The sequence below is a fragment of the Lolium perenne genome, chromosome 5 (assembly GCF_019359855.2).
Source record: "Lolium perenne isolate Kyuss_39 chromosome 5, Kyuss_2.0, whole genome shotgun sequence".
In the NCBI taxonomy this organism is placed as follows: Eukaryota; Viridiplantae; Streptophyta; class Magnoliopsida; order Poales; family Poaceae; genus Lolium; species Lolium perenne.
The window spans coordinates 266,902,596-266,930,409 of NC_067248.2; the positions used below are offsets into that span (position 1 = coordinate 266,902,596).

The window sequence follows — 27,814 nt, forward strand, 5'->3', positions numbered from 1 at the left end:
AAAATCTGAACATTTTCAGATTTGAACATTTTTTTAACAAAAATGTATTTTTTTCTATGAACAATTTCCAAATTTGAACATTTTTGAATCTGAACAAAATTTATATTTGAACAATTTTCGAATCTGAACGACTTTCATATTAGAACAATTTTCAAATTTGAACAAATTTCAAATTTGAACAAATTTCGAGTATGAACGATTTTCATATTTGAACAATTTTTTAATTTATACCGTTTTCATATTTGAACAGTTTTCAAATTTTAGTAATTCTCAAATTTGACGTTTTTCGAATTTAAACATTTTTCGAATATAGACTTTTCTAATTTGAACAAAAGAAAGAATAAACAGAAAGAAAAGAAAATAAAACAGAAAACGGAAAAAGAAAAAAAAAAGAGAAAAGGAATGCGAAAAACGTTAAATGGGCCAGGCCCAATACCCGACCAGGGTGTGCGGCAACCCGCATCGGCACCGACCTGGTCGGTGTATAGGACTGGCCCTAGCATGGACACACATATCTTTATTATTATCAAAAAATTTGCCAGAAAAAGAAGCAGTAGAAAAAGGCCCATTCCAGGGAGGAGCAGAAGCTGGCCGGCGCAACCGGCCCGGCCCAGCCCAGGACGACGTCGGCGAGACCGAGACGAGACGACACAGGCCAACATTTCCGGGAGCACGTCGCCTAGGCCACCTCCCCTTCCCCTTCCTTCGTTCGCTTTGCTCTTGAACCCCCAGTTCCCCTCTCCTCTCCCCTAGGGTTTAGCGCGCGGCCGAGCTCACCTGCTCCAGCACCGGCGCCCCGGAACCTTCGCGATGGCCGCGCGGCCGGCCGCCGCGCTCGCGGCGGCGGCGGCGGCGCTGCTGGTGGCCGCCGCGCTGTGCGCCCGCCCGGCGGCCGCGGCGGGCGGGCCCCGCATGGCGGACCTCAGCGTGCTCCTGCCCCCGCGCATGACCAGGCCCGTCGAGTACCGCCTCGTCGGCGGGGACGGATGCTTCACCTGGTACGCGCGCACGCCCTCCCCGCCCCTCGCTGCGTGGAGCACTTGCTTGCCTGCTGTGCCGCGGTTCCCGTGGCCGGCGTGATCTGTTCCTTGTGCTCGCTTGCGTTCCGGGGCGACTGGGTGAATCGATGCCGACGCTCTCCAACCTCTAGGGTTTGGGGGAGTGGCGGATTCTCTTAGCCTCGCGTGATGATGCGGGGGTGGTACCGCTACTCGGATTAGCTTAAGGTTTGGAGTTGGGTCTCTTAGTCTCGGGATGATGCAGTATCGCCACCTGGATTAGCTTAAGGTTTCTAACCGGGTGGTGACGTTCCCGCAAATTGTGCCAAATGTCGTGTGCACTACGCTGATGTGGTTACACTTGCTTGTAAGAAGCAACACAATTGTTCCCTACTTGCTCGAAACTCCCGTGTCATTTGGACATGAATCTGGGTACATGTTTACAGTAGCCTGTTCTGCAGTTGTAATTCATGACTCATAACTGTTTTCGGCAATACCATGCTCCAGTCCATCCATCGTTACGTAGCCTTTCACAGCTCGGGGAGGCTAACAACGCGTGCGTGCACCGTGTTTGCAGGTCGCTGGATCACCATGACATCATCTCGATCAAGCCCGAGTACAACGAGAGCAGCAAATGCTCGACGAGCGCCCGCCTGGCGTCGATCGCGCCGTACGGCGGCCGCAAGGAGACCTCTGTCTACGCCACTGATATGATCAGCGGGGTCACGATTCACTGCAAGGTCTTCGTCGACAGGATCTCCCGGGTCAGGATTTTCCACCATTCTGTCAAGATTGACCTGGATGAAGTCGCCACGTTGCGCGTGCATGCCTTTGATGACGAAGGTTATTCTTCGTGTAACTCGTTTCTTCTTGTTTGCTGGCATTCCAAATGTCCCTCGAAGTGTGGTTATTTAATTCTGACTTGCACCAGTTAGTGTTCTTTAGACTCTCCTCTATGTTTGAGTTTCTCCTGATATTGGTTCTCGATTATTTATGCTGCTTCTCCAGTTCTCCTAGCTCTGGAAAATGCTAGCGGAATAACTAACATCATAGTTTAATTATCCATTCCCCCATCTGATTGCTTCTGACAATAGTAATTCAATGCTGCGTTCTAACTTGTCTGTTCTCCTTTTGATTCAGAAAACGTGTTCTCAACGTTGGTGGGATTGCAGTTTATGTGGCAGCTTATCCCGGCATCGCTTGATAACAGTAACCATCATCTTGCTCACATTCCGCTGAAAGATACACATTTAAGTGACTGTAGTGGTTTTTGTGTTGATATGAATGCACGGTTTGAGCTTGAAGACAGGGTATGCCATTATATTTACACATTATATTGTTTCCAGATTAACTCCACCAGTATTCAGTTAAATATGAAAAATACATGCTCTGAACTCTGTCGCTATACTTTTTGCAGAATCTTGGTTCTGATTTCTTTGTCGTGAAGGGTGTCGGGATTGGCCACGAGGCTGTCAGTGTTCAACTATTTGAACCACAGTTTGAGCACGTAAATGACACTATCACCTTGACTGTTGCTGAGGCTATGTCGCTAGAGCCTCCTTCACCCGTCCTTGTAACTCTTGGTGTTTCAGTAAATTTCAAACTCAAGATTTTTCGACAAAAGGTCGCGCAAGGTACCATCACCAGACATCCAATTATCTGTACGTAGATAGTAACCAATTCCATTCTAATCAGAAAATGAACTGTGGTGTTATGTCGTATATTAGAACAAACCAAAACCACAATTAAAAAAATTAATGCTGCACTTCACATATAAACGATTTACATACAACGAATTTCTTTATTCAGGAGAATGGAATGTAACAAAGAAACTTATTTCGATGTTTGCACTAACATCGCCAGTTTTAGATGCCGCACTTTGGTTTTGTGGTTTGTTTCTTTAGTATAATTTATAGAAAGTTTCTGCCCGAACTTATTTTTCCAGATGTTTGCCAATGAAAGCTAACAGATCCTCTCACTTTTTTAAAAACCTTTTCAGTGGTTAATCTACCATCACAATACCATCTTTGGCATGTGACGAACTCTTCTGTGGCCCAAGTGGATAGTTCTTTGGGTGTTGTACATGCTCTGAATCTGGGATTTACGAATGTTGTTGTTGAAGACACAAGAGTTTCTGGCCATCAACAAGTATCATCTCTACATGTTGTTATTCCACGGACACTCTTCCTTTATCTAGCTCCAGTGATGGCTGATTCTGATCATCTTCATGGTATAACAAATATTCCATCCTCAGCAGCGTGGTACGTTTTTCCTGGAAAAGAATACATTGTTCTTGCGAAAGCTTTTGCAGAGGGATTTGATACTAGAGAGATATTCATTACGGAGGTACTATTCACCTGACCTAACTTATTTGATTCCTTCTCTCTTTGTTTGTTACTTACTATTAAACATAGTACTAATAATGAGCAAACGATGGCTTTGATCTGAATGAAAATCCTTTTGTATAATTCTTACAGTGCTTAATTTAAAATGGCTAAACTGTATTTAGTTTGATAAATAATAATAGAAAACATTGACCAGCAGGCAGCAGCACCCTTTGATATTTGCAATTAAGAAAACAATCGTGAGCACACCTGCCGGAGGCAGGCCCCCTATGCGAGTGATCACTCTAAACTGTATTTATATGCTTCTGTTCTGTGAAGTGATTATGTAGCATGTGATGCACAGCAAATTAATGTACTACGTAATAGCTCAAGCGTAAATCCACCTGTACAGTGTGTACGCAGTCACACATGGAGTACTCTGTTGCACCAACTAATATGTATCTTTCAATATACAAGCATGCTGTAAGTGAGAACCTCAGATACATTTTCCATAATAAGTAGTTCACTCTTATGGTTCATGCAGATAAATGCAATCATGCATGCTTGCACCAGCATAATTGCATAGTCACATCAAATGATTCCATATACCTCACTCTTGCAACATGAAGTTCAAATATTCTGCAGTATTCATGCCTTTAAATCCTGTTCATCTCACCTTGGTACATGATGATACCCAGGCATCCTTTAGTACATATGCGCCTTATTTTGAGCTAATGTTAGCAGTTTGGTTATGGACGTGATTTTTTTCCCCATATACTATGTGGAATGGTATTTTTTCACCAATCCCCTTATTTTTGTTGGTAGGAAAACAATTTTATATTGGAGAGCAGCACAGTGGAATTCTGGAACTTATCGCGGGTTGCGGACAACTCTGTAGTGCATACTTCTAGATTGCTATTCCCCATTTCCCAGGGCAAAGGATATTTGGTTTCTTCAATAACATACCAAACAGAGGCATCTGGATCAGCAAAGGTACATATCATGCATATTCATGCTATTGCTAGCTTTCCTCTCGGGGTGGTGCTACGTTGTATGCAAAGATAGAAAAGGGGTGCTGGCAATTCATCACTCAGCCATAAAGGTTTCTAATTGCCTGATTGGCACATTCCATTTTAGGTTCTCAAGCTGCTGCAAGAAGTTAATGTATGCACTAAAGTGAAGGCAACCTGGGATGAAGGAATGGAGAACTCCAATATTATCCACCTACCCTGGGTAAATGGAGTTTATCAAGAAGTTGAATTGATGGCAGTTGGAGGTTAGTTGGCGTGACATCTTCAGTCTTAACCAACTTTTGGGTTGTTGATTTGATTGATATTTTTTCTCAACTGAAGGTTGTGGTAAGACGATGGAGGACTACAAGTTATATTCATCTGATGAAAGTGTCGTTTCTGTGTCTGATTCGCACACTGTCCGTGCTAAAAAGCCTGGTCAAGCTGTTATCAAAGTAGTTTCTGTCTTTGATTCCCTGAATTTTGATGAGGTATGTGAATGTTAAATTTCCTTTGCATTGTCATTCTGGTCTTTATAAACTACCGGTTTCTATTTATCTACTTTGAATATGTAAGCGCAACCTTGAAGCTTTCATGCAAAATATGCGCTTTCAGCATGATTAGAAGAGTTATGCCATGATTCACACTCTTTCTGAATTATATTCTCTTCATTTTGCACTAGTACTAAGTTTTCTTGGGGTCTGTGAGTTTATACGTCTGTGTTAAACTAATAACTTAGAACTTCAGAAAGACTGGCTTCTGCCTTCTCTTTTCCCTTACTTCCTTTATGAGGCACCTGCTGCATGAAAGTTTTCTTACTGGAATGCTATCTTAATAGCAAAAATATATTGAAATAGTCACTTATTAATAGGATGGAAATTGTCTATGGTAACATAGTGCTGCACCTGTAGCCAATGAAAGGCTGATCACCAAAATCTTACTGATGGGGCTATAGTTGATGTAAAAGCATTATGTACGAAATGGAAATTGTTACTGTTCCTCAGGCGTACATTTTACTGAGCTTCAGTACTTTAATCAAATAATATATGCACTGATTCTCTCAACAACTTTTTGTCTGAAGCCTTTTCTTTTTTGCGTAACGAACTTCAAATTGGAGGATACACCTAAAAAATCTGTTCATGCCCAGTATGAATTTTGTATCTTATTTAGCAGTCAATGCATCTTCTTAGAGATGCAAAAAATACCAACTGTTCGATCTATCTTTTTCATGTAGTACCTAATCGCACTAGATCTTGCACAAAAACACCACTCACATATGCTATTTGCAGATGCATGCAGTCTAGAGATGCAAAAAGTACCAATCAGCTGTTCGACTATCTTTTCCATGTAATATTGCAGTACCTATTTACACTAGTTCATACACGACAATACAACACTGAATATCCTATTTGCATATGCATGCAGTCATGTGGTCAAGTCACTTAATATGACTGTGGTCAGTAATTTTTTTATTATGCTTGTAGCTTGGATGTTGATTACATCCTTCCCTTTTCATGGTATTGGGTGTCTGTGTTTTCTTTCTATTCTTTTATGAGGGAACTTTCTTCTGTACAATCTTACTGATCCATTTATATAAATTTTAAAATCATCTTCCATTTATATAAGTTTGTAGTCACTGTTTACAGATCATTATGTTTGCTTGACAATGCAGATCATTATTGAAGTATCCACTCCTTCAGCACTGGCTATATTGCCAATCTTTCCTGTGGAGGTGGCTGTTGGAACACAACTTCATGCTGCTGTGACATTTAAGACATCTAATGGTGATTACCATGACATGGGCTTGCTAATTCATGATCTGAAAGCACTTATCAGTTCATTATTTGTTTCTAAGCTATCTTGTTCCTTCTAATAGCTATTTTTGATGTTTCTCTTTGCAGGACTCTCATACTCGAGATGCGATTATTTTAATGCCTTTATAAGGTGGAGTCTACTATCTGAGAATCAAACTTTCGAATTTGTTGACACAACTGAGGCTCTGGGCGCTGAGGCCTTTAAACATCATACTGGTTCTTGGACACAATATGGCAATCCTTGTGCTTGGGTATCTCTAAATGCAGCTGCTGCTGGTCGAGCCACAGTAGTTGCGACTTTTTCGTCTGAGTCAGAGTCCTACCTTGAGACTTTTAATGTGCCTATTTTACTGAAGGCCATCTCAAAAGTATCTGCATATTATCCTCTTCTGGCACTTCAAGCAGGAAATGGGAATCAGTTTGGTGGTTACTGGGTTGACTTATCTAGATTACAGAGTGAAATTCAGAATGTGGGTGACAACTCTCCCAAGGAGTTGTACTTGGTTCCTGGATCAACCATGAATGTTTTTCTCTATGGAGGGCCTGAGCCGTGGGACAAAGTGGTTGATTTTGTCGAAACTGTTGATGTTGTTGGTGAACCCAAAAGTTATACTACTGGTTCCACTGCTGTGCAAAAAATATCTAGTGGACTATACCAAGTTTCTTGCCAAAGCGAAGGCAGCTTTGTAAGCATTTCGATGTTTAAACTTTCAAATTCAATTGATTCCTGTCAGTTATGTTCACACATATTTCCAGTTATGCATTACTACAGGCTGCTATCAGTTGATTCAGTTCTAATGCATTGCCTCCTAGCTGAATATTTCTTGTATTCTTTCCGTAGAAACTGCTGTTCTCACGTGGAAACATGATTGGGAAAGATCATCCCGTGCCTGCTGTAGCCAAGTCAGAGTTATCAATTGTTTGTGACTTACCGTCAGCAATAATATTGATTGCAAATGAAAATGGTACTATCATGCTCTTTTATTGATAAATTCCAGTACGATTCATAAAATATAGTTTGTTCATGATGCATACCTTTTACTGTTCCATTCGGTAAAGCTTAGCTGTGGTACTTTTCCATTTTTGACATTTTGACAGAAAACCGGCTTGATATTTTGGAAGAGGCAAGCAAAGCTGAACGTACCCCTGATAGACTGCAATTATCTCCTGTTGTAATCTCAAATGGAAGGAGCATCCGGCTGGCTGCTGCTGGTGTACATGGAAATGGAAGATTTTTTGCCAATTCGTCCTCTCTTTTCCTGAGATGGGAAACCACTGCATGCGAGGGACTTGCTTACCTGGATCAAGACGAAGAAGCTGAAACTTTAGATAAGTCATCTTGGGAGAGGTTTCTTGTCCTACAGAATTCTACAGGACTGGTTAGTATGATAGGCCATGCTAAACTGTTTTAATTTTGATAGTTAACATCATGTCGATGCTTGTCATCAACTCTTAATGTTTAATTTCCACTATGGTTGTTTGTGAAATATAGATCTAAATAAGAAAAGTTTGTCTTTTAGTGGTTTACAAGTGGGTATAATTTAAACTTCTTCATTGTGTGAACTTCCAGTGCACTGCCCGTGCTACAGTCATTGGCTTTTCTTCAAGAATTGCTAGCCAAACCCGTGAAGAGCACTTGTTTCTTCAAAGCGCAAATGACATGCTGACAGATGCTATTCAGTTGCAGGTAATTATACTAGAATTCTTTTTGGTTTGATTATTTTCCTTGATTTCGCTAAACAGGTTATCTACTCATTTTTGGATTGCTCAGATTGTTTCTTCCTTGAGAGTCATTCCGGAGTATGTCTTGTTAGTTAACCATCCTGAAGCACAGGTATGTATTGGCAACTCTAAATTATTTGCAAATAACTTTCCTTCTTGTTATGTTCTGATGTATCTGTGGCTTCTGTGCAGGAAATCTTATCTGTCAGTGGTGGTACATGCTACCTGGATGCCTCTACCAATGACACAAACGTTGTGCAAACAGTTCAACAACCAGGGAAGGCGCTATGTTCCCAGTTGGTTCTTGGCGCTAGAGGCTTAGGCAGTGCTGTTGTGACAATTCAGGACATTGGCCTTTCCCCTAGAGTAACAACTAGTTCTCTGGTATGTTTCTTTGCTACCTTTCTTCCCTGATTTTCTCAATATTCATTTTGCTTATGGCAACCAAGCGCCTTTTGTATGTCCTTGTTGCTTGCCGTGTTTAACCTTTTTTTTTCCTTGCATGTGGGGTTATTTGCAATTACAGGTTAGAGTTGCAAATGTTGACTGGATTCAGATACTGTCAGAAGAGCACATCAGCATTATGGTACAATGATATGCTCTCTTTGTTGCAAATCTTATCTTTTTCAGATGCTAAAGCTTTGGGGTTTATTTCATCTACACTTTGTTTGTTTCTAGGAAGGAACCACAAAAGAATTTCAGATTTCAGCTGGTACCCAAGATGGACAAGTCTTCGGAGATTTTCAGGTCCTTGCTGGTGTACTCTTTGATTGTGAAAATTTGACATTCCTCCATTTGGACACTTAGATTGTATTAATAATACCAAGTTACCTTAGCCTTTGCCAAGCAGACTCAACTTTTTGTTCTTAGTTTTACTAGGTATCCTCTTTATCTTTGCACTGACAAGTTACTATTCAATCAGCCACAGAAGATCGCAATATATAAGATCTTGTCTGTCTAATCCTATCATTATAGTTGTCATATAGTGGTTTTTAAGATGTCAGCTGGATGCACTTCTCTGCCTCCTGTTGGCTCTCCATACATTTTACTGTTACAGAAATATGCCGCCTCTGGTGGTAGTATCACTGTTACCTGTCTTTCTAGTTTTACAATTTTTTTTCTTTGCAGTACAAATACATGGGAGTTGAGGTACATCTTGGTGATGAAATTCTGGAGCTTATTAATCCAACAGAGTTTCTTGGTGGACCAACATTTTCAACTAAAGCGGCAAAGACTGGCACGACATCTCTTTATGTAAGTTCTGTTGCGGTGGGTCTTTTTATATAAGTTCACAATTGATATGTTATTGGTTTCAGATGCTTATTGTCTGACATCACTCTTTATGTCTCCAATCTTCAGGTCAGTGTGAAGCAACACTCTGGGCAGAGAGTTTTGAGTCAAGTTGTGAACGTAGAAGTGTACAAACCTCTGCAAATACACCCGGAGTACATTTACCTCACACCGGGTGCCTCTTTTGTGGTAATCATTATGTTAACCCCCTTTATAAAATTTGTGTCACATATGTAGTTACTTGCATCTCCTCAAGACAAATGTTTGATGTGGGCAATGGATTTCCCCAAATACGCCGTTTGGGAGCTTTACCAGGACTCACTAGAAAAACACATAAATCAGGAAGTAATCTGAAAAAGAAATCTATTCTGGGAAAAAGGAGCAATATTGTATTCGTCTTCAAGAAAAGCAGAAATTATGTTTTCATTAAGGTCTGACAGAATGACAATTACTTAGATATGTGCAATGTGTACGGAAAACTGAGAATCAAACTGCATTCCAAAAGGCCCTAAATTGCTAGTAGCATTTGTAGTTGCCATCAATATCATCTAGTTGTACTTATCTAAGAAACAAATGGGTTCTGAGTGATTTTCTCCCTTCTCTTTAGCTTTCTGTTAAAGGTGGTCCAAAGATTGGAGTTTCCATTGAGTACACAAGTCTGAACATGGGAACATTGGAAGTTCGAACTGCTACTGGGAAGCTGTATGCAAGGACAGTAGGAAACTCTGTAAGTCATATACTGAGTGATATTTTGCTGTACTACATGCATGTGTGTTTCTCATATTTAGTACCTTGCTTTTGAAGCATTCTTCTATTAAGTTTTGACATGTTCAAGTCTATTAAGTTTTGAGTTCAGATCAATTACATAATTATTTTACTGAGCTGTTGCACCATTAGACTGTACGTGCAGCTGTTTTGGCAAATGGAGGCACCGTCATTTGTGAAGCTTTTGGACGAGTTGAAGTGGGCATCCCAGTGGCTATGGGATTGAGCACTCAAAGTGACCGTCTCTGTGTTGGCTGCAGCATGCCAATCTACCCTTCCCTGCCTAAGGTGGGCTTAGTCCCTGATTTTTGTGATAAATGTTCGCAATTTTTATTTAACATTACATATTCTGCCCAGGGAGATCCCTTTTCCTTCTACGAGACTTGTCAAAGTTACACTTGGACAATAGCAGATCAAAAGGTCAGAATATTCAATATTCTTTGTTCCCATTGTATGAAAAATCTCAAAGTTCCATGCACTAACAAAACTGTTGTACATTAGGTGGTGACATTCCAATCATCTGGAAGGAAAAATGGAGTCAATGAAGCCCTACATTTTGAAGGAAAAAAATATCCATGGTTATCAAATGGAAATAGAAATGTTTTTATTAATCATCTGATTGGAAGGTACTGATTGGATTTTTTCCAAGAAAACCCGAAGACTTCACGTTTCTTTTCATTGAAAAGGAGAAAGATACATGCCTCTTAGGAGGTGAAATACATCAAAGTTGCAAAAACTTCTTAAACCTATCTTTACAAGTGCTTCTAGTTATGCTTCATTCTTATAATTAAAATGTCTTGGTTGGTTGGAACACATAAAGAACTTTCTCACATAGTAAATGGGATAACAGCAAGGGAGTGCTAATTTGTTTTTTTTTATTGTAACAGATCTGGTGGGAAAACTAAAATTTCTGTTTCAGTCATGTGTGATTTCTCGCTGCATGGCAGTTCTAGATCTGTATCTTATGATGCCTCCAAGACAATTCTGGTCGTACCAGACCCTCCCCTTGCACGCGGACTTCCTATAACATGGCTATTTCCTCCCTTTTATACAACCACAGACCTTTTACGTAGATCAATTAATTCAGTTGGAGAACCAGACTCACATGACCTAGAGGACACTATTGGATATTCTCTGTTAAGGAGCAGTGGCCGAAGTGATCCTGCCATGCAGAATGCCAACCTTATTGATGGAAGTAAAATCAGGACCGGAGAAAGTAATGCAGTTGATTGTATTCAGGCAAAAGATCACTCAACTGGCAGAACAGTAATAGCATCATGTCTACGAGTTGCTGAGGTCCTGAGATTAACAATCACCTTTTCCCTACATTTGCATGCAATTTACTCAGAATTTTCTTGATCCTGATGCTGTGGCCATTATTGTACAGGTTGCACAAGTGCGAGTAGCTGCTGCTGCAGAATCATCAATCCAGACAGCCTATCTTTCTGTAAATGATAAAGTTGAACTGGATGTCAAATATGCTGATGAATTAGGTAGATCAATAAATCAGTATGAAGTGCTAACTTATATTCTGACATATTAATCTCATTTTAACCTCTTCCACTCTCCACCAGGTTATATCTTCACTGAAGCACTTGGAATAGCACCTGTAAAGATCGAGACAAACAATCCTGATGTTGTGTCAATTGTGATGCACAGAGATGGCAATGGTACATATGGGGCCCATCAACATTTTGTGCTACAGGTATTTTGCTCGCAGAAACTCAAGCGTTCATTCTTTTATTATATTTTGAGGGTGTGAGTGGATGTGGGGTGGTGGGGCTAAGGATTTCTACGTCCTGTAGTCAGGCTTGGTTCAGCTAATTATGTCCATCTTGCCCTCAACATCACAAAAAGAGGGAAGGAAAAATCAACACAACCTATAAGTGTTTCTTAATTCTAAGGCTTAGTTCCACTTAACTCTGGAGTATTGTGAGTTACAGAAAGAATAGGAGTTCAATATTGAGCATATTTCTCCTTGGTCTTTTAGACAAACTTGTTTATGTTTTGTTCTTTTTTGAAGGCGAGAAGTCATGGGACAGCTCTTGTAAGGATGCAAATCAGCCATCCTTCTAGGAAAGCAGATTTCATAATGGTAAGTTTGTTTGTTATTATTCTAGAATATGTTTGAAACATTGGATATGCACATTGAAAAGCTGTGAACTATTGTTACCCTGTTAGGTATCTGTTGCTGCGTGGAAGGATGTGGTGATTAATTCTACCGAAGAAGACCGTAAACTGACTGAGGAAGTCGAAGTTAGCTCTGCTCCAGGAGACAGAAAAGAGCCATCGTCGTCGTCAGGCCTAACCACACTTGCTGTTATCCTCTCGTGCATCGCTGTACCTGCGGCTACACTTGCCATCTTCATGAAACTGCTGGAGAGACCGGCCCGACAGGTGCCACCTCGGCACGCAGCGCCCACACCGGCTGCTGTGGCTGCTGACCCTGCTTCCCCTCGCACGCCGCAGCCCTTTGTGGAGTACGTGCGGCAGACCGTCGACGACACGCCTTACTACAGGCGCGATGCTAGGAGGCGATTCAACCCCCAGAATACGTACTGAGCGTGTAAGCTAAACTAACGGTGATGGCCTTTTCCGTAGAGTGTTGTGTAGACTGTAGCTGGGGTTTGTAGTTGTAGGCTGTAGCTGGCAGAGGTTTGTAGTTGTTGTAGACTGTAGCTGGCAGAGGTTTCTAGCTGCCAATTTTCAAGCTGTGGCAGCATCTGTGTGCCTGTATATGATTGATGGCTGGTTCCATTGATGGTTGCCAATTTTCAATTTTTATTTGAGGTAGACAACAAAATCAGTGATTCGAGTTCATTTAATGTAAGAATCAACTATCAATCTCGGAGCTTTGTAAATGGATTACGTATTGGTTGATTACTAGAAAGTTCATCTCCAGATTACCCTCCGTTCCCTTGTTGAATTAAGTCATTCACAGGAGATGCTGCGATAAAATTTATCTTGTGAACTGTTGACTGCAGCTGAACTGCTGTTGCTAGTAATTTGGTTCTGCTGACTCGTGAAGAGTAGTATAACGATTTGCAACTTTGTTATGTATATCATGCGAATTGACTATTGAAAGTGTCATGAAATGCTGTTATGTATATCATTCACAGTTACTAAATGTTTGTTTCAAACAACATTACAAAGCCTAGAGTATCTAACAAAGTTGTTCACCATTTAAATGAGTTAAAACTAAAGAACATATTATTCAACTCTCATAAGTACATTCTAAAGGTGGGAATCCCTCGGCTTAGGTGAAACAGAAACTTGCATCAATTTCATGAATGGAGCTGGGGCTAAATGATCTGTTGGCTAGCTAGCCTTCTTTGTTGGCAGTACACGCGTGCTAACTCAGATGGAGCATGCGTAGACAGTCACGTAGGGTGAAATGCAAGAGTTATGGTTTCCCTGTCCTCAATCCCGACTGGTGCGATCCGGTCCCAAATGACTAAGCGTACCTTGAAAATGAAGTGACACTAGCTTAACTGGGAAACTGAATCAATGTAGGTAGTGAAACCGAGTATGTTCTCTGTTTTTGTGAGTTGCCTGCATGTGCTACCTATGTCCGTAATTAATGTATAGATACATTGTAATGTATACATTATGTTTTTCGGAATTTACGCGGAGGGTGACTGATTTTATGTACTTCCTCCGTCACTAAAGAAGTTGCTCAACTTGCAAAGTTATATAGACATATTTCGGTGATAGATACATCCGTATATGTAAAAAAAAAGGGGTAGCCTTTTTAGGATGGAGGGAGTAGTCATGTATGTCTAAATGAGCTGGTACAATGCAAGGAAGTTGTCGTGATGGGAGCATTTCATTTCATTTCATTTCACCATGCAAAATTATGCAAACACGACGGACCACCCACCTTCAGGACAGGTACGGGAGCAAACTCGACTCTGTGCCCGAGTATGTGCAGTATATATATCATGCACTGCCGGAGCGCCACCAGCGCGCTGACGGATCAGCATACATACACATTCACGGTAGCACAATGCGGGGGAGTCGACCGGCCGGCGTCCTCCTCCTCGTCGTCGCCGCCGCCGCCCTTCTCCTCGCGGAGACCGCCTCTCCGGCCACCCGGGCGTACAGCGGCCGGATCGTCATCGACCACGCGGCGGCGGCGACGATGTCAAGGAGGCGGCTGGAGGACGAGGTGGCGCCGGAGCTGAGCTGGTCTGCCGGCCTCCTCGGCGGCGGCATCGGCGAGTCGGGCCTCGACAAGGACAGGCAGGTGTGCGTGCGAGCAGATTGCGCGGCCCCGTGCCCAGGATGCCCATACACCCGGCCGTGCACGTACAAGGACAGGTGCAGGCACTGACGCCCATCCCCTCCACCAGTTACCACGCACGCATGCAGATGATACCAAACCCATCGATCATCCGCAGGAGGTATCTAGCACACCATTAGTTGCCAGATGTATGTATGTACACGTTCGGATTCTGAATAAATTTACCACAGTGTGCGCCGGCCGATTATGCATGGTTGCTTGAGTTTCCACCTATTTTCTTGAAATAGGCTTTCACTTCGCTAATATAATAAAGCATCCGCACGATACATTAAACATGTTAGAGCCGCAGCACAACCAAACCCCAAAAAAAAGATAAAGAAAGAAAAAATAAACTAATACCGACACCCTCGATGAAAATGAGGACGAATGTTGCGGGTGCCACAGTACACGTAGCAAACATGAGAGACGAACATCCGTGTTACTTGCAAGGGGCCAGATCAACCTCTAGTTCTACTAAAAGCATCTCCAATTCCGTTCCTAAAAAAAAAGTCCGCCGATTTGGGACACGTTTGGAGATATCACCGGACACAAAGAGACTAAAAAAAGATGACCTTTCCAGCCGTGTCCCTCAAACATCATCCGGATGCATGCATTGAAATAGACGAGACCACCCCATGTGGAAAAAGTAGGTGCGAGAAAGTGTGGAAAAAGAGAATGACATGTGAGAACTAGGGGTTACATGCATGCGTCCGGACGCTGTTTTTGTGTCGGGCGTCCCCGGTAGAGACTCTAGACACAAAATGAGGCGCTATTTAGCTTTGGGAGACGCGACTGAAACACGTTTTTCTCCATTTCTTGTCCGACCGACGTTTGGGGACACAACTGAAGATGCTCTAAGAACGTATAAAAAAGATATTTAGGGGTAAGCCAACTAATTAATGGGCTCAACGAGATGCGTCCTAATTGTACCACGTGGAGTTTTTATCCTTGATATATTTCTGGCGAATTGTTTTTAAGTACAAGCTCCTCGTGAGAAACAAGCACGCTACATATATAGCGATGTTGTATGATCGTCTTGGATGCGACCACTTAATTCTAGTAGTGTACGTACGTGCTCAACTAGTACTATATACTCACCTATCCTTGAAATGCCACATCACTCACGAACAATTAGTAAGCCGCGTGGATGTGTTTCAAAAGAAAAAAAGTAAGCCGCGTGGATGTAACTTACAAGTAATGGGCCGAAAACTCGCTACTACGCTCGAGCTTGAGTGATCCTGAAATCCTCTCTGCATCTGCCCGTTCGCTTTTATGTGTGACGTCACGTCGAGCGGTGTAGCAGGCGTAGCGTAATGGTCGTTGGATACGTATTCCGTGGACGCCCAACCACCCAGGACGTAACCACAGTCACGATTCGAATGCAGCAGCCAGCAGGCAGAGGTCGGTTTGGTCAGTTTTTTGGCAGTCCCCGAACAAGTTGGGCCGATCTTCCTGGACGAACAGGATCTGGTCAAACCACATCCCCATATATTTGTCTTGTCCAAGATTCTAAACCTGACCGCACCTCCCTCCACCCAGATCCAGCTCCCATGGCTCGATCTGGCTCCTCCAGCTCGCATGGCGCATCCGCAAGCAGGCGCCGTGTTGTGCACCCGACGCCGCCGTCACTCCCGGCGGTGCTATGCTACCGGTGCCAAGGCGGGACGGTCCGCACTTGGGTCGTCGAGGATGAGGAGAGCAAAACATTTGGGAAAGAGATTCTACAAGTGCCCTTGCTTCCATGTGAGTGTTCATCTCGTTCTCGCCCCTCATTTTCACATGTCGGCGTTCTTATTTCCATGGATCCAAAAACTCAAGTGTATCGCCTCCTGTCTCTACAGGAATCCAAGTCTGGAGCTTGTCGTTTCGGGTTCATGTGGCACGATGATTACCTCCCCATCCTGGAGCAGCTTGGTGTGATTCAGCCAAGAGCGAGCCAGAATCGGCTCACATGGGACGAAGCACCGACAGCGGAGCATTCGTATGCACCCCCCTTGGTCCCGATGGAAGCGAGAAGCCATGGAAGAAGGAGCCAAGCGGCCCCGACGGCTGAGGCCGGATGCATGCTGAAGGCACTGCTCATCATTAGCTTTGTTCAGCTAATGATGCTAGTAGCTTTATATTACAAGAACTGATTCCATGTAGCCAGTAAACTATGTTAGTTGTAGATTTAAGATTAGGTACCATCGTTATCAGGTTCGTGTGGTTGATCATTTTTGCCCCCACTAATATAATCTGCCACACGTTTTTAGTTATCAGGCTGGTGCCAATGGGGGCGGGAGTGGAGGCGGTAGCGCCCGGTTTGGGGCGAGAGGCAGGCGGGAGTGGGGCGGGACGCCAGCGCCGGGCGCTGGGGCTGGCGCCGGGCGCTACCGCCCGCTGCCGCCCGGCTACCGCCCGCGTTGGGGCGACAGCGAGGCGTGAGAGGGGCGATAGTGGTGCTAGTGGGGGCGGTAGGGAGGCGAGAGTGAGGCGAGAGTGGGGTGAGAGATGGCACTATAGCCCGTGCACTGGCACCGTGGAGTGAGAGTGGGGTGAGAGTGGGGGCGAGAGCTGACGTGGCGAGGCTATAGTGTGGTGATGCATTGGCACCAGCCTAAGGATGTAATTCGAAGTAGTATCTGAAATCCCAGTGTTTGGTTCTTGTCTGTGCATTGATAAATTCTTTTGCCCTGCACCATCAGCAGCACGCGACGCGCAGATGCATAGGCAGTTGGGCGCACAATGCTCCCCCACCGTCTTTGGATAGCCTCAGCACATCTATTCTCGCAGTTTTACTGTTCATTCAACCGCATGCACTCAGCTGTGTCCCGTCCGACATTTTTCTCCATTAAATCCACCTGAGGACGGCTAGCCAGCCAGCCAATGCTATGTGCAAGTGCAAGCCATCCCCAAATCCACTCCAGTAGTCAAAATCCCCAAATCAGCTACTGGCCGTTCAAGATCCAGCAAGGTCTGACCAAGGTGCTGGCCTTTTGAATCTTTCCACACCAAGAAGGTTAGTCGCCATTCCATTGCCAGCTCCCTCTGACATGCATCAAGGCATCACGCCTCAAACGCTGGATTTTTGCTGACACAGCTCGTCTTGCGGTGTCCTGGCAGCCCACAGTTCGAACATTTGGCTTCTTTCCTTGGTTTCGTCGCTCCAGGGGGGCGGTCGGGGCACGTGGTGCTCTTGTGTCCCGGCAACCTGCATACTGTGCAGAACCTCGTTCGCTTCGAAGTAGCCTCGTAAGGGGGCTTGTCGCGGCTGCTTGTCGGCCTCCCACCACTTCTGTTTTTGGATGGTGCGAGTAAGGCTGCATCCAGGCTGATTGCATCTGAGCACAAATTGTTGCGCTGGATGTTCTGCCCAACTGCCTGTGTTGCCGGTCCACCAACCCGAGCCCTCTTTGCATTCAGCCTCTCCTCTAGCCCTAAACCATCACATTCGACAGCTACCGTCTTCAATTTCGGCACCAACACCATTATTGTCTCCATCGCTGTGGTGTAGGCATCGACATTTACATCGCCCAACCTCACAACTTCCATGCAATTCAGGTACAACTGGGAGTGCCTGAAACTGAATGACGTAACGAGTCCTTGGTCTTTTTGGTATTGCACAAGATGCATTGGCAAAACGTCTCGGGCATCCACTGTCCATCTCTTCAGCACATGCGCGGCTGGGATCTCTTTCAACCTAAGGTGGGACAGAACCTGCGTGGGTAGTCAGAACAGAATGAAAACCACATCAGGTTTGTAACTACTCCCATGAGATGCAACGGCTAGTCCAGCTAAAAACAGGGATCAGAAGGAGCACGGGCCAATGCTCTCACCTTCAGCACATGGCAACAAAGCATTCCCATGTGTTCGTACATACCGCATTCGCATGTATAACAACCAGCGCTAACTGTAATTGTGTACTTCACCTTGCACCACTTCTCCCGGCTCTCGCTGTCGAAGTGTGTCGCAGCATATACCTCGCCTGGCACCAACTCGTCAACATAGTAAGAACCGGCCTTGTACAAACATTCCTGGAACTTCTCAAACATTGTACGAGTATATATCTTGGCGGCGTGTTTCTCGATTGGCTCCCCAACTTTGTAGACAATCCCACCCAGCGCGCGAAAAGGTAAACGGAGAAAAAAATCAGTTAAGCATCAGGAGAAGGGTTACATATTTTCCTGAGAAGATTTGCAAATAAAAAATGTGCGCAAGGTTTCCCATCGCAGCCATCTTTTACGGATTACCAGGCGTGTCCTCTTCTCCTGGAAGCTCTCTTCGGCGTCTCTATCAAACAACAGTTTGTTGAACTGCTTGACAAACACGTGCATGGCCGACCAGGGCGGGACATACGTCTTGAGCATGTGATTGGCACTTTCACTCCTCTAGGTGCTAGTCATCCTCGCACAGAAGATTCCACTGAAGTATGGTTTCGCCCATTTTGCCTTCGTCTCGTATATCTGGTACATATATGGATTCTTCTCCAATGCATACGTGCTCAGCATGTGAACCCAGGCCCCCTCGAATTCTTCCTTTGTCAACATCTGGTTCACAATGCGGTGGAAATCAACCTTGAACTGACTATTTTTCCCATATAGCGAACCCAGTCGATATATGTACCAGGACGTGCCACTTGCACCATCGATGCTTCGTTTTAGGTAAAACATTCCCAATAGCTACTTCCATCGCTCTGCACTGATCTGCAAATGTTCCAAAGTAGAAACGTTAAAAAATGTAGAATAACATAGATAGGCCAGAGAGAATGAGAAACAATTGGCGGACACAGCACCCCAGGCGGATAAAAAATGGGGAAAGGATCACCTGTCAGGATGGTCAATGGATTCTTCCCACTCATCATCTTCACAAATTCTCGGAAAAGCCATTCAAAGTTCTCTACCTTTTCTTCCCTTAGCAGAACACCAGCGAATATGACACTCTGGAAGTGGCTGTTAACACCCACAATTAAACCAAACGGCATGTCATACACATTCGTCCGGTATGTGGTGTCGAATGTGATTGCATCACCAAAATAATGATACTGAGCCCTCCCCTTCCCTGAAGTCCACAACAGGTTTATTATCCTGCTATTGTCATCCACTTGCACACTGTAAGTGAACTCGGGATCCGCAGCCCCCATCTCGGAGAACACTTCTATTGTCTTCCTAACATCGTCATCCGCCTGCTCGCTACTCATCTTGCCACACAAAGTCCTCAATGCCCTTTTCGTGAAAGGTATGTTCTCCATTTTCCCGAAGAAGCTCCCTATGATGCTATACACCTTCCCAAGGTTGACGTTGTTCTCTCTCAGCTGCCTAATCAAATCCTTTGTGTAGCTGTCTATGTGTCTGTGCGAAGGCCAATGCGCCCTCTCTCCGAAAGATGCCGACAAATCGTGGCTATGTACATCTCTGTGCTCACATATGTACCAGCCATTGTCCTTTGAACGCAGCAAGCGGATGAGGGCAGGGCAGAGGCATCTCGTTGACTGGGAGTTTGTTGCTCGAGGCTTACCCTGAAAAATATGGAAGACAACAAAAAAATACAGAGTTAGAAATGCATTTCACCTAGTTGAAAATGCCAGTACGACAAGTACTCACCGAACACCCGCAGACTATCTCTTGCATGCACTTCACCCGGTCCACATTCAGCCGGCTTTTGCCATATCTAACTCCGAACCCCGTTCCCAAGAGTACAGATTGTAAAAGTCGTAGGCCTCGCCTATCGAATCGAAGGTAACCCCAACTTCTGGAACAATCACTTCGCCGCTGCTGCGGGCCGGAAATTCGCGCAGAGTCCGCTCAAGTGCTGTGACCCGGGCTGAGTTCAGGGGTCTTTCGGGAGGGGCTTTCCCCACGCGGGGCCTGCACGGGAACAACGATTTATGGTAACCATGCTGCAAGATAATTGTTTTTATCGGTAAAAAAATAATGGGGGATTCTGTCATGTCTAGGCTGGCTTTGCTGTCTAGTTTTGCATGAATAACAAATAACAACATCCACAAGCAGATTAATGTTGTAGGGCAAAGTGGTTCCACATGTTTCGTCCTTAAAATCCTACCAAAACGAAGGCACACAACTATAGTATTCGCTGCAAAAAATTCCGCCCCATTTACACCACATACAGCAGCACTGCAAAAATCACTCGGCGACCCTGCCAGCCTAAAAAGACCACACACCAGTTTACCTGGCTTGGCCACTGCATTAGCATTGCCCGACTTTTTGGAACGGTTAAGATGTTCTCAGAATATTTGTTTTGGTAGTGGGTATAAACTGAACCTACACCTTTTTCTGTTCCATATATAATTTAGGTCATTATGACAGCAGTTGTGTAGATTTGAATAAAATTGCTCCAAGATTTTTGTTTCCATCCGTAAAACAATAAATTGGGATTCTGTCATACCTAACCTGGATGTGCACTCAAGTTTTGCATGACTAATAAAAAAAACATCCACAATCAGATCAAAAATCGTAGCGCAAAGTGGTTGCACATGTTCCGTCCTTATATCCTACCACAACAAAGGCACACAGCTATATTGTTCGCGCCAAAAAAAACCGTCCCATTAACACCACAGACAGCAGCACTACAAAAATCACTCGGCAAACCTTCCAGACTAAAAAGACCACACACCAGTTTACCTGGCTTGGTCACTGCATTAGCATTGCCCGTCTTTTTTGAAACGATGAAGATTTTGTCAGAACATTTGTTTTGGTAGTGGGTGTAAACTGAACCTAAACCTTTTTCTGATCCATATATAATCGAGGTCAGTATGACAGCAGTTGTGTAGACATGAGTAAAATTGCTGCAAGATTTTTTGTTCTCATCCGTAAAACAATAATTGGGGATCCTGTCATATCTAACCTGGATGTGCACTCAAATTTTGCATGACTAATTTAAAAAAAGGTTCCACAAGCAGATCGAAAATGGTAGCGCAAAGCGGATGATCATGTCATGACGTAAACAGATTTCACGAAGAGTGCCAATTACCTCCTCTTCCAACCTGAGACGATGGCGCGCTCTCCAACATCCTCACAATCGATCACGGACACCTCAGCCCGGCCCCAAACTCGGCGCGGCCAGTGCTTTTTCCTACAGCAACAGAGTTGCCCGAGGTTGAGCTGATGCTGTCGGCGGCGGCAGCCAACGGCGTTGCCTCACCAGGCAACGTTGAACAACCCACGACTGCCTCCACATCATCTACACCGCTCCCAGCTTCTGCCAGTATCGCTTGCAAGCTAATCTCAGAAGAAACAAACAAAAAATCAAAAGATTTGCACGTCATGGATTTCTGGCAGCCAACACACAATCAAATCACGAGTTTTGTATACGGGGAAGGGGATGTGAGAATCACCTTGGCTCCAGATCTCGGAAAAATCCTTCGCCCATCCGCATCGGCTTCCCAAGCCTGGCTCACAAACTCGCCCGGGACTCGATCCCCACGCTCCAGCCTCGTGATGAACCGCCTCCACATGCAGTATCACCTGCCCATCGACAGCTAGGTCAGTGGGAGGGGCGGCGGCGGCGCGAGAACTAGTTCTGCCTCGAGCTACTGGAGTTGCGCAACCGGTAGGGTATGAGTGCTTTACTTATCCACAGTGACGGTTCCACGACGGACCAAGATCCGTCCATCATGCAACCTGTTCCAAGTGCTGCCCCGCACCTAGCAGCCAACTTAATTCGGACCATCTCCCACCTATCAGCATTAAAAATCATTGCTCCGTCTATGTACATACTATCCGCGCGCTACAGGTTTCTCACGTACACGCTCTCGTCATTAAATGACTCGCCATGGCTTCATCGCCGCACGCTTTGTATTGTGATTTCCAGACCACCCAAGCCCGGGCGCTATTCGTCCGCGTTCGTAATGGGCATCCTAAAATCTTGTTTGGCACTAGAATTTTAGTCGAAATTAGCAGAAATAATCCCACCGACTTTCAAATCCCAATTTATTCTAAATACATGTTAACTAACGCGAAAGACTTAGCCTCCTAGGTCACCAGACGCGCGCGACTCAGGGGTTCCGCCACGGCGCCACCACCTACAGAGCCCCTCCCTCACCGCACCATCTACCTCATCATCGCAGAGGAGGCCATTCGAAGGGAGACGGTGACACACATTGAAAACCTACCAATGAACTTTGTAGTTTATTATAGCATTACATCATATATATAGTTGCATCATATCAAGAGTTCACACACACCATGTATTTTAATGATTAATGAGATTTCCCACAAAATCAATTTATTTTGGTTGTTGTGTGTTTTTAACTTCCAGATCTCAAATGAACCCAAGATTTTTGCCAAAAGTTATTTCCTGGGAAGGACATAGATTTGGTGATCAAGGAGAACACCAGAAGACTGAGGAGATGTTGTGTGAGGCCATAACTTATTTGATGGGCGTGTATATTTAGGCATGGAATTCGAGCGCTAGCTCAGCACGACTCGCTAAAGCCCGGTCAATCAGCGAGTTAGTTCGACTCGACTCGTTTAATAACCGAGTCCAGATTTAAAACTACGATTGTGTCGGAAACCTTGCGAGTAGCTCATAAAAAAAGGTCAAAACTAGCATGTATACATGTATAACGTATGATGCATTTTCTAAATATTTGTGCATGAATGATACACAACAATCATTAGAAATATGGTACCACAACAATATAGTCGATAAACCAAAACAATATACAGTTATATCACAAGAATAATATTGGCATATCATTAGACAAGGCATAAATCATACAATCGGGCGAGGATGGCGCCGGCTCGGCGCTGTGGTCCCTAGTGTGGACTTGCGGTGGCCGTCAGGGAGGATGGAGCGTCGATGCTGAGTGACTGAGAAGAAGAGAAGGCCGGCGGGAATGGGTTGAACTGGCGGAGGGGGAAAGGCTGGCAGGGACAAGTATGAACTGGAGGACGCTTGTGTGGATTGTGGTGGGCGGTGGGAACTGATGACCCACAAGTATAGGGGGTGTATCGTAGTATCTTCGATAAGTAAGAATGTCGATCCCAACGAGGAGCAGAAGGTGTTGACAAGCAGTTTCGATGAAGGATTCACTGTAAATGCTCACAGACAAGTATTCAGGGGGGTTTGATGTAACAGTTGAATAATGTACGAGTATGTAAAGTGCGAGAGTAATAATTGCAGCGAGTGGCCCAATCCTTTTTAGCACAAAGGACAAGCCGGTTTATTTACTTATAATGACCAAACGTTCTTGAGGACACACGGGATTTTAGTCTAGTGCTTTCGCTACATACGGCTAAATAATCTTCATTGTTGTGATAAGTGTTGTGTGGGTGAACCTATGCTAATGTACCGCCCTTCCTAGGACTAATACATACTTGTGATTATACCCCTTGCAAGCATCCGCAACTACAAGAAAGTAATTAAGAATTAAATCTAACCACAGCCTTAAACTCTGAGATCCTGCGATCCCTCCTGCATCGATATACCAACGGGGGTTTAGGTTTCTGTCACTCCGGCAACCCCGCAATTGGCAAACGAGTACAAGATGCATTCCCCTAGGCCCATAAATGGTGAAGTGTCATGTAGTCGACGTTCACATGACACCACTAGAAGAATAACACCACAACTTAAATATCACACCATTGAATATTACTCAACCATAGTTCACTACTAACATTTAGACTTCACCCATGTCCTCAAGAACTAAACGAACTACTCACAAGACATCATACGGAACATGATCAGAGGTGATATGATGATGAATAACAATCTGAACATAAACTTGGTTCAATGGTTTCACTCAATAGCATCAACAACAAGTAGAAATCGATACCGGGAGAGTTTCCCCTATCAAACAATCAAGATCAAACCCAAATTGCTACGGCGGCGACGGTGTCCAGCGGTGATGACGGCGGTGATGATGGTGAAGATGATGATGATGGTGATGGCGATGATGTCCAGCTCGATGACGGTGACGATGGCGTCGATTTCCCCCTCCCGGAGGGAATTTCCCCGGCGGATTCCTGCCCGCCGGAGAGCTCTTTTCTCTCTGGTGTTCTCCGCCCCGCAGAGGCGGGCTGTAACTCTTCGCGAGGTACCCTCTCGTGGCTTCGGTCTTCGGGACGAAGGGTTTGGCGAAGCAAAGGAGGCGACTGGGGTCGTGGGCCCTCCACACCACGGGGCGGCGCGGCCAGGGCCTGGGCCGCGCCGCCCTCGGGGGTGGGCCCACCCCGGCTGCTCTGGCTCCTCCTTCGGCTTCCTTCGTCATCTTGAAAAATAGGATTTTTGGTATACTTTCCTTCCAGAGTTGATCTTCCGAAATATTGCGTTACGACGGTGCTTTTTCCAGCAGAATCCCGGGCTCCGGTGTTCGATCCTCCAATAACGATGAAACATGCAAAATAGATGAAATAACATAAGTAATGTGTCCCAATATGAAATATATCAATGAATAACAACAAATTATGATATAAAATAGTGATGCAAATTGGACGTATCAACTCCCCCCAAGCTTAGACTTCGCTTGTCCCCAAGCGATCGAGCTCGATAGACATGACCACATGTTTATGGAGTGAAGAGTCGATAAATAAAATACGGACAAGAAGCATCATATTCATTCACACAGGACATTATAGTAGACAACCTCTTATAACTCATATTGAAACAAGTATAAGGTAATCACAAGTAAAGGTGCATAAGAAATCATAATTGGTGATGGCAAACTTCGTTCTTGGTCAGAGAACAATTAACAGATTATATCTCATTGAGCAGCGCTCCCATGTTAAAGTTTATAAGGCACAACTTGCATACTCAATCATAATGGTTTTCTCATGATCATTGATAACTTGCAAAGCTATATTCATTCAGATAAAACTTGTACTAAACAAAGAAGAATAAAAGACATGATGTAGCAAATCACAATATAATGGTTTGATCACAACTACTCAAATGCTTGCTTGAGATGGAGGGAAATAGGTTCTTGACTCCAGCATAAAGTAAAAGACAGGCCCTTCGCAGAGGGAAGCAGGGGATTAAATCATGTGCTAGAGCTTTTCAATTTTTGCAATCATATAAAGAGAATAAAAGTAACATTTTGAGAGGTGTTTGTTGTTGTCAACGACTGGTAGCGGGTACTCTAACCCCCTTGCCAGACAACCTCCTAAGAGCGGCTCCCATATTATTTTCATTTTGTGTGGCACTCCTTCCAACCTTTCTTTCACAAACCATGGCTAACCGAATCCTCGGGTGCCTCGCCAACAATCTCATACCATGAAGGAGTGCCTTTTTATTTTAGCTTTATTATGATGATGACACTCCCCCCAACCTTTGCTTACACAAGCCATGGCTAACCGAATCCTTCGGGTGCCGTCCATCAATCACATACCATGGAGGAGTGTCTATTTAGTTTAATCAATTTGGGACTGGGAATCCCATTGCCAGCTCTTTTTGCAAAATTATTGGATAAGCGGGTGAAGCCACTAGTCCATTGGTGGAAGTTGCCCAACAAGATTGAAAGATAAAACACTACATACTTCCTCATGAGCTATGAAACATTGACACAAATAAGAGATACTAAGTTTTGAATTGTTTAAAGGTAGCACATGAAGTATTTACTTGGAATGGCAGAAAATACCATGTAGTAGGTAGGTATGGTGGACACAAATGGCATAGGTTTGGGTTAAGGTTTGGATGCACGAGAAGTATTCCCTCTCAGTACAGGTCTTTGGCTAGCAAGGTTAATTAGCAAGCATAAGAGTCGAGGGAAACAAACAAATATACATGTGATAGAAACAATCATGCATCTTCCTTGTAAGTACAAACAATTTTAACTTCAGAATAATAAGCTATGAGCTAACAAGAAAGACAATGAAACATCTACATGTATTTCTCTTTTCTATTTAAACCTCAAAGTGTTGTTGCTACTGACCAATGCTAAGTTTGCCAAAACCAAATAGATTTATTCAATGCTCCCAAAGTGATACCAATACTAACAACAAGGTGAATCATATAGTAGAGATTGCAAACTAAAATAAGATGTGCAATATGTAAATGATAAGACTTCTCATTAATATTCCATAACGATAACTCACACCAAGGGATACATAGACAACCAACTAAAGGAGAGACACTTCCAACTGCAACCCATCTTATATGATAACTTCCCTACTCATGATATGACACTACTTGACAATAAAAGTAAAAGGTAGTGATAATGTGATACCGCGGCACTCCCCCAAGCTTGGAACAAACCAAGGGGATGCCAATACCGATGATGAATTACTCCTGCGGTGATGGTGGTGATGAACTCCCGTCATCAAACTTCCAAGGAAGAGGCTCTCCATCAAGAAACGACATCTTGGTCTCGGGGATCCTGAAACTAGCAAGACGGCTTATGTATTTAAACCTGTTTTCATACTCACGATTCGATTACGAAAATCATAGAGTTGTGCTTGGAGCTTGTTGGTGGTGTCGTGAAGTGAGAGGATATCGCTCCAAAGCTTTGTAGTTTCCTTCTCATGTTCAGCAATGAGTTCAGACACAATCCTGTGGAAAATATCCACCTCACGCTCGGCCATCTTCTTGTATTTGAAAACCTCTTGTTCTAGCTTCTCCATCCTGTCTTCCAGGCTTCCTTCTCCTTTAGGACCCTGGACATCCTTGACCTGCAGTTCTCCTTCAACGAGCAGCAACTCCTTGGGGTGCATCCTCAGCTCCTCCATGTACAAGTTGCCAACATCCTTGCTGGAGCTGCCCTTCGGAGTTTCCGACGAAGACATGATGGCTCTAGATCCGAAGCAAATCCTGGCAGAAACAACTCGAAACAAAACACGTCGAGAAAACGATATACGGACCTCCAGGGGTCCGGGGGATTATATAGCAAAATTTTTCTCGTCAAAAGGAAAGCACCAGATCGAACCAGAGTCGGAAAGGGGCGATGAGGCGGCCAAGCCATAGGCCGGCGCGGGCCCAGGTCAGGCCGCGCCGCCCTATGGTGGCACCCCCTCGTGCGTCCTTTCCACTCCGTTTCGAACTCGTAATTTCTCATATTTTCCAAAAACAGCAAAAATATAGTTCGGAAAGTAAATTGCGTACTTTTCATTACCCGATCTTGTTACCTATTCAAAGTCGAGTTACGTGATTTGTCAATTTGTCCTTTGATGAAAGCTTAGGTGTTTCCACTTGAATAATATCAACATCAACATTATAGGAATCACCTGAGATATAATGCTTGAGTCTTTGTCCATTCACCACTTGCGTAGCATTGCCTTGGAGAGAGCTAATTTTGATTGCTCCTGAACGATACACCTCCTCGACAACATATGGTCCTTCCCATTTCGAGAGTAATTTCCACTGCAAAGAATCTCGAGACGAGACCGATACAATAGGACTTTATCCCCAATATTAAATTCTCTTTTGATAATCCTCCTATCATGCCATTTTTTAACTTTCTCTTTAAAGAGTTTAGCATTTTCATATGCTTCACTTCTCCATTCATCTAGAGAACTCAATTGCAACAACCTCTTATCACCGGCAAGTTTAGGATCTTTATTTAATTCTCTAACAGCCCAATAAGCTTTGTGCTCTAGTTCTAGAGGTAAATGACAAGCTTTCCCATAAACCATTTTATAAGGTGACATTCCCATGGGATTTTTATAAGCAGTTCTATAAG

The 27,814-nt window shown here is 44.0% G+C and overlaps 2 protein-coding genes across 3 annotated transcripts; one reads left to right on the forward strand and one right to left on the reverse strand.

The window, feature by feature from the left end:
• The first annotated feature begins 842 nt into the window (after positions 1-842).
• LOC127303043 (nuclear pore complex protein GP210) lies at positions 843-12,829 on the forward strand. The gene is made up of 28 exons (XM_051333801.2): positions 843-998; positions 1,576-1,841; positions 2,139-2,308; positions 2,416-2,632; positions 2,998-3,344; positions 4,148-4,315; positions 4,460-4,598; positions 4,675-4,823; positions 6,005-6,116; positions 6,234-6,832; positions 6,988-7,111; positions 7,245-7,525; positions 7,717-7,833; positions 7,918-7,980; positions 8,061-8,252; positions 8,395-8,454; positions 8,547-8,615; positions 8,997-9,122; positions 9,228-9,347; positions 9,766-9,885; positions 10,056-10,211; positions 10,281-10,343; positions 10,425-10,549; positions 10,811-11,219; positions 11,311-11,416; positions 11,498-11,628; positions 11,947-12,018; positions 12,105-12,829. Exons 1-28 carry the CDS (start codon positions 913-915, stop codon positions 12,483-12,485), a joined length of 4,968 nt encoding a protein of 1,655 aa, XP_051189761.1. The 5' UTR covers positions 843-912; the 3' UTR covers positions 12,486-12,829.
• Positions 12,830-16,802: 3,973 nt separating this feature from the next.
• LOC127304442 (protein FAR1-RELATED SEQUENCE 5-like) lies at positions 16,803-21,803 on the reverse strand. Of its 2 annotated transcripts, XR_011745838.1 has the most exons (7): positions 21,536-21,803; positions 21,172-21,419; positions 19,785-20,048; positions 19,009-19,699; positions 18,435-18,887; positions 18,021-18,283; positions 16,803-17,901 (listed from the first exon to the last, which is right to left on the reverse strand). XR_011745838.1 is itself a non-coding variant. In XM_071820515.1 (6 exons), exons 3-5 carry the CDS (start codon positions 19,809-19,811, stop codon positions 18,769-18,771), a joined length of 837 nt encoding a protein of 278 aa, XP_071676616.1. In that variant the 5' UTR covers positions 19,812-20,048; positions 21,172-21,419; positions 21,536-21,797; the 3' UTR covers positions 16,803-17,901; positions 18,021-18,768. The 2 variants fall into 2 exon arrangements, 1 of the variants encoding a protein (XP_071676616.1); XM_071820515.1 differs by having other exon boundaries at positions 18,021-18,887; positions 21,536-21,797.
• Positions 21,804-27,814: the final 6,011 nt, after the last annotated feature.

Bases quoted from the DNA above. Each gene is read 5' to 3' on its own strand.
- LOC127303043 (XM_051333801.2), top strand. From the start codon at position 913: ATGGCGGACCTCAGCGTGCTCCTGCCCCCGCGCATGACCAGGCCCGTC. The intron at 8,455-8,546 runs GTACAATGATAT...GTTTGTTTCTAG, and splicing joins AAGAGCACATCAGCATTATG to GAAGGAACCACAAAAGAATT. The intron at 8,616-8,996 runs GTCCTTGCTGGT...TTTTCTTTGCAG, and splicing joins AAGTCTTCGGAGATTTTCAG to TACAAATACATGGGAGTTGA.
- LOC127304442 (XM_071820515.1), bottom strand. From the start codon at position 19,811: ATGCAAGAGATAGTCTGCGGGTGTTCG. The intron at 19,700-19,784 runs GTGAGTACTTGT...CATATTTTTCAG, and splicing joins AGATAGTCTGCGGGTGTTCG to GGTAAGCCTCGAGCAACAAA. The intron at 18,888-19,008 runs GTGATCCTTTCC...GAACATTTGCAG, and splicing joins TCCATTGACCATCCTGACAG to ATCAGTGCAGAGCGATGGAA.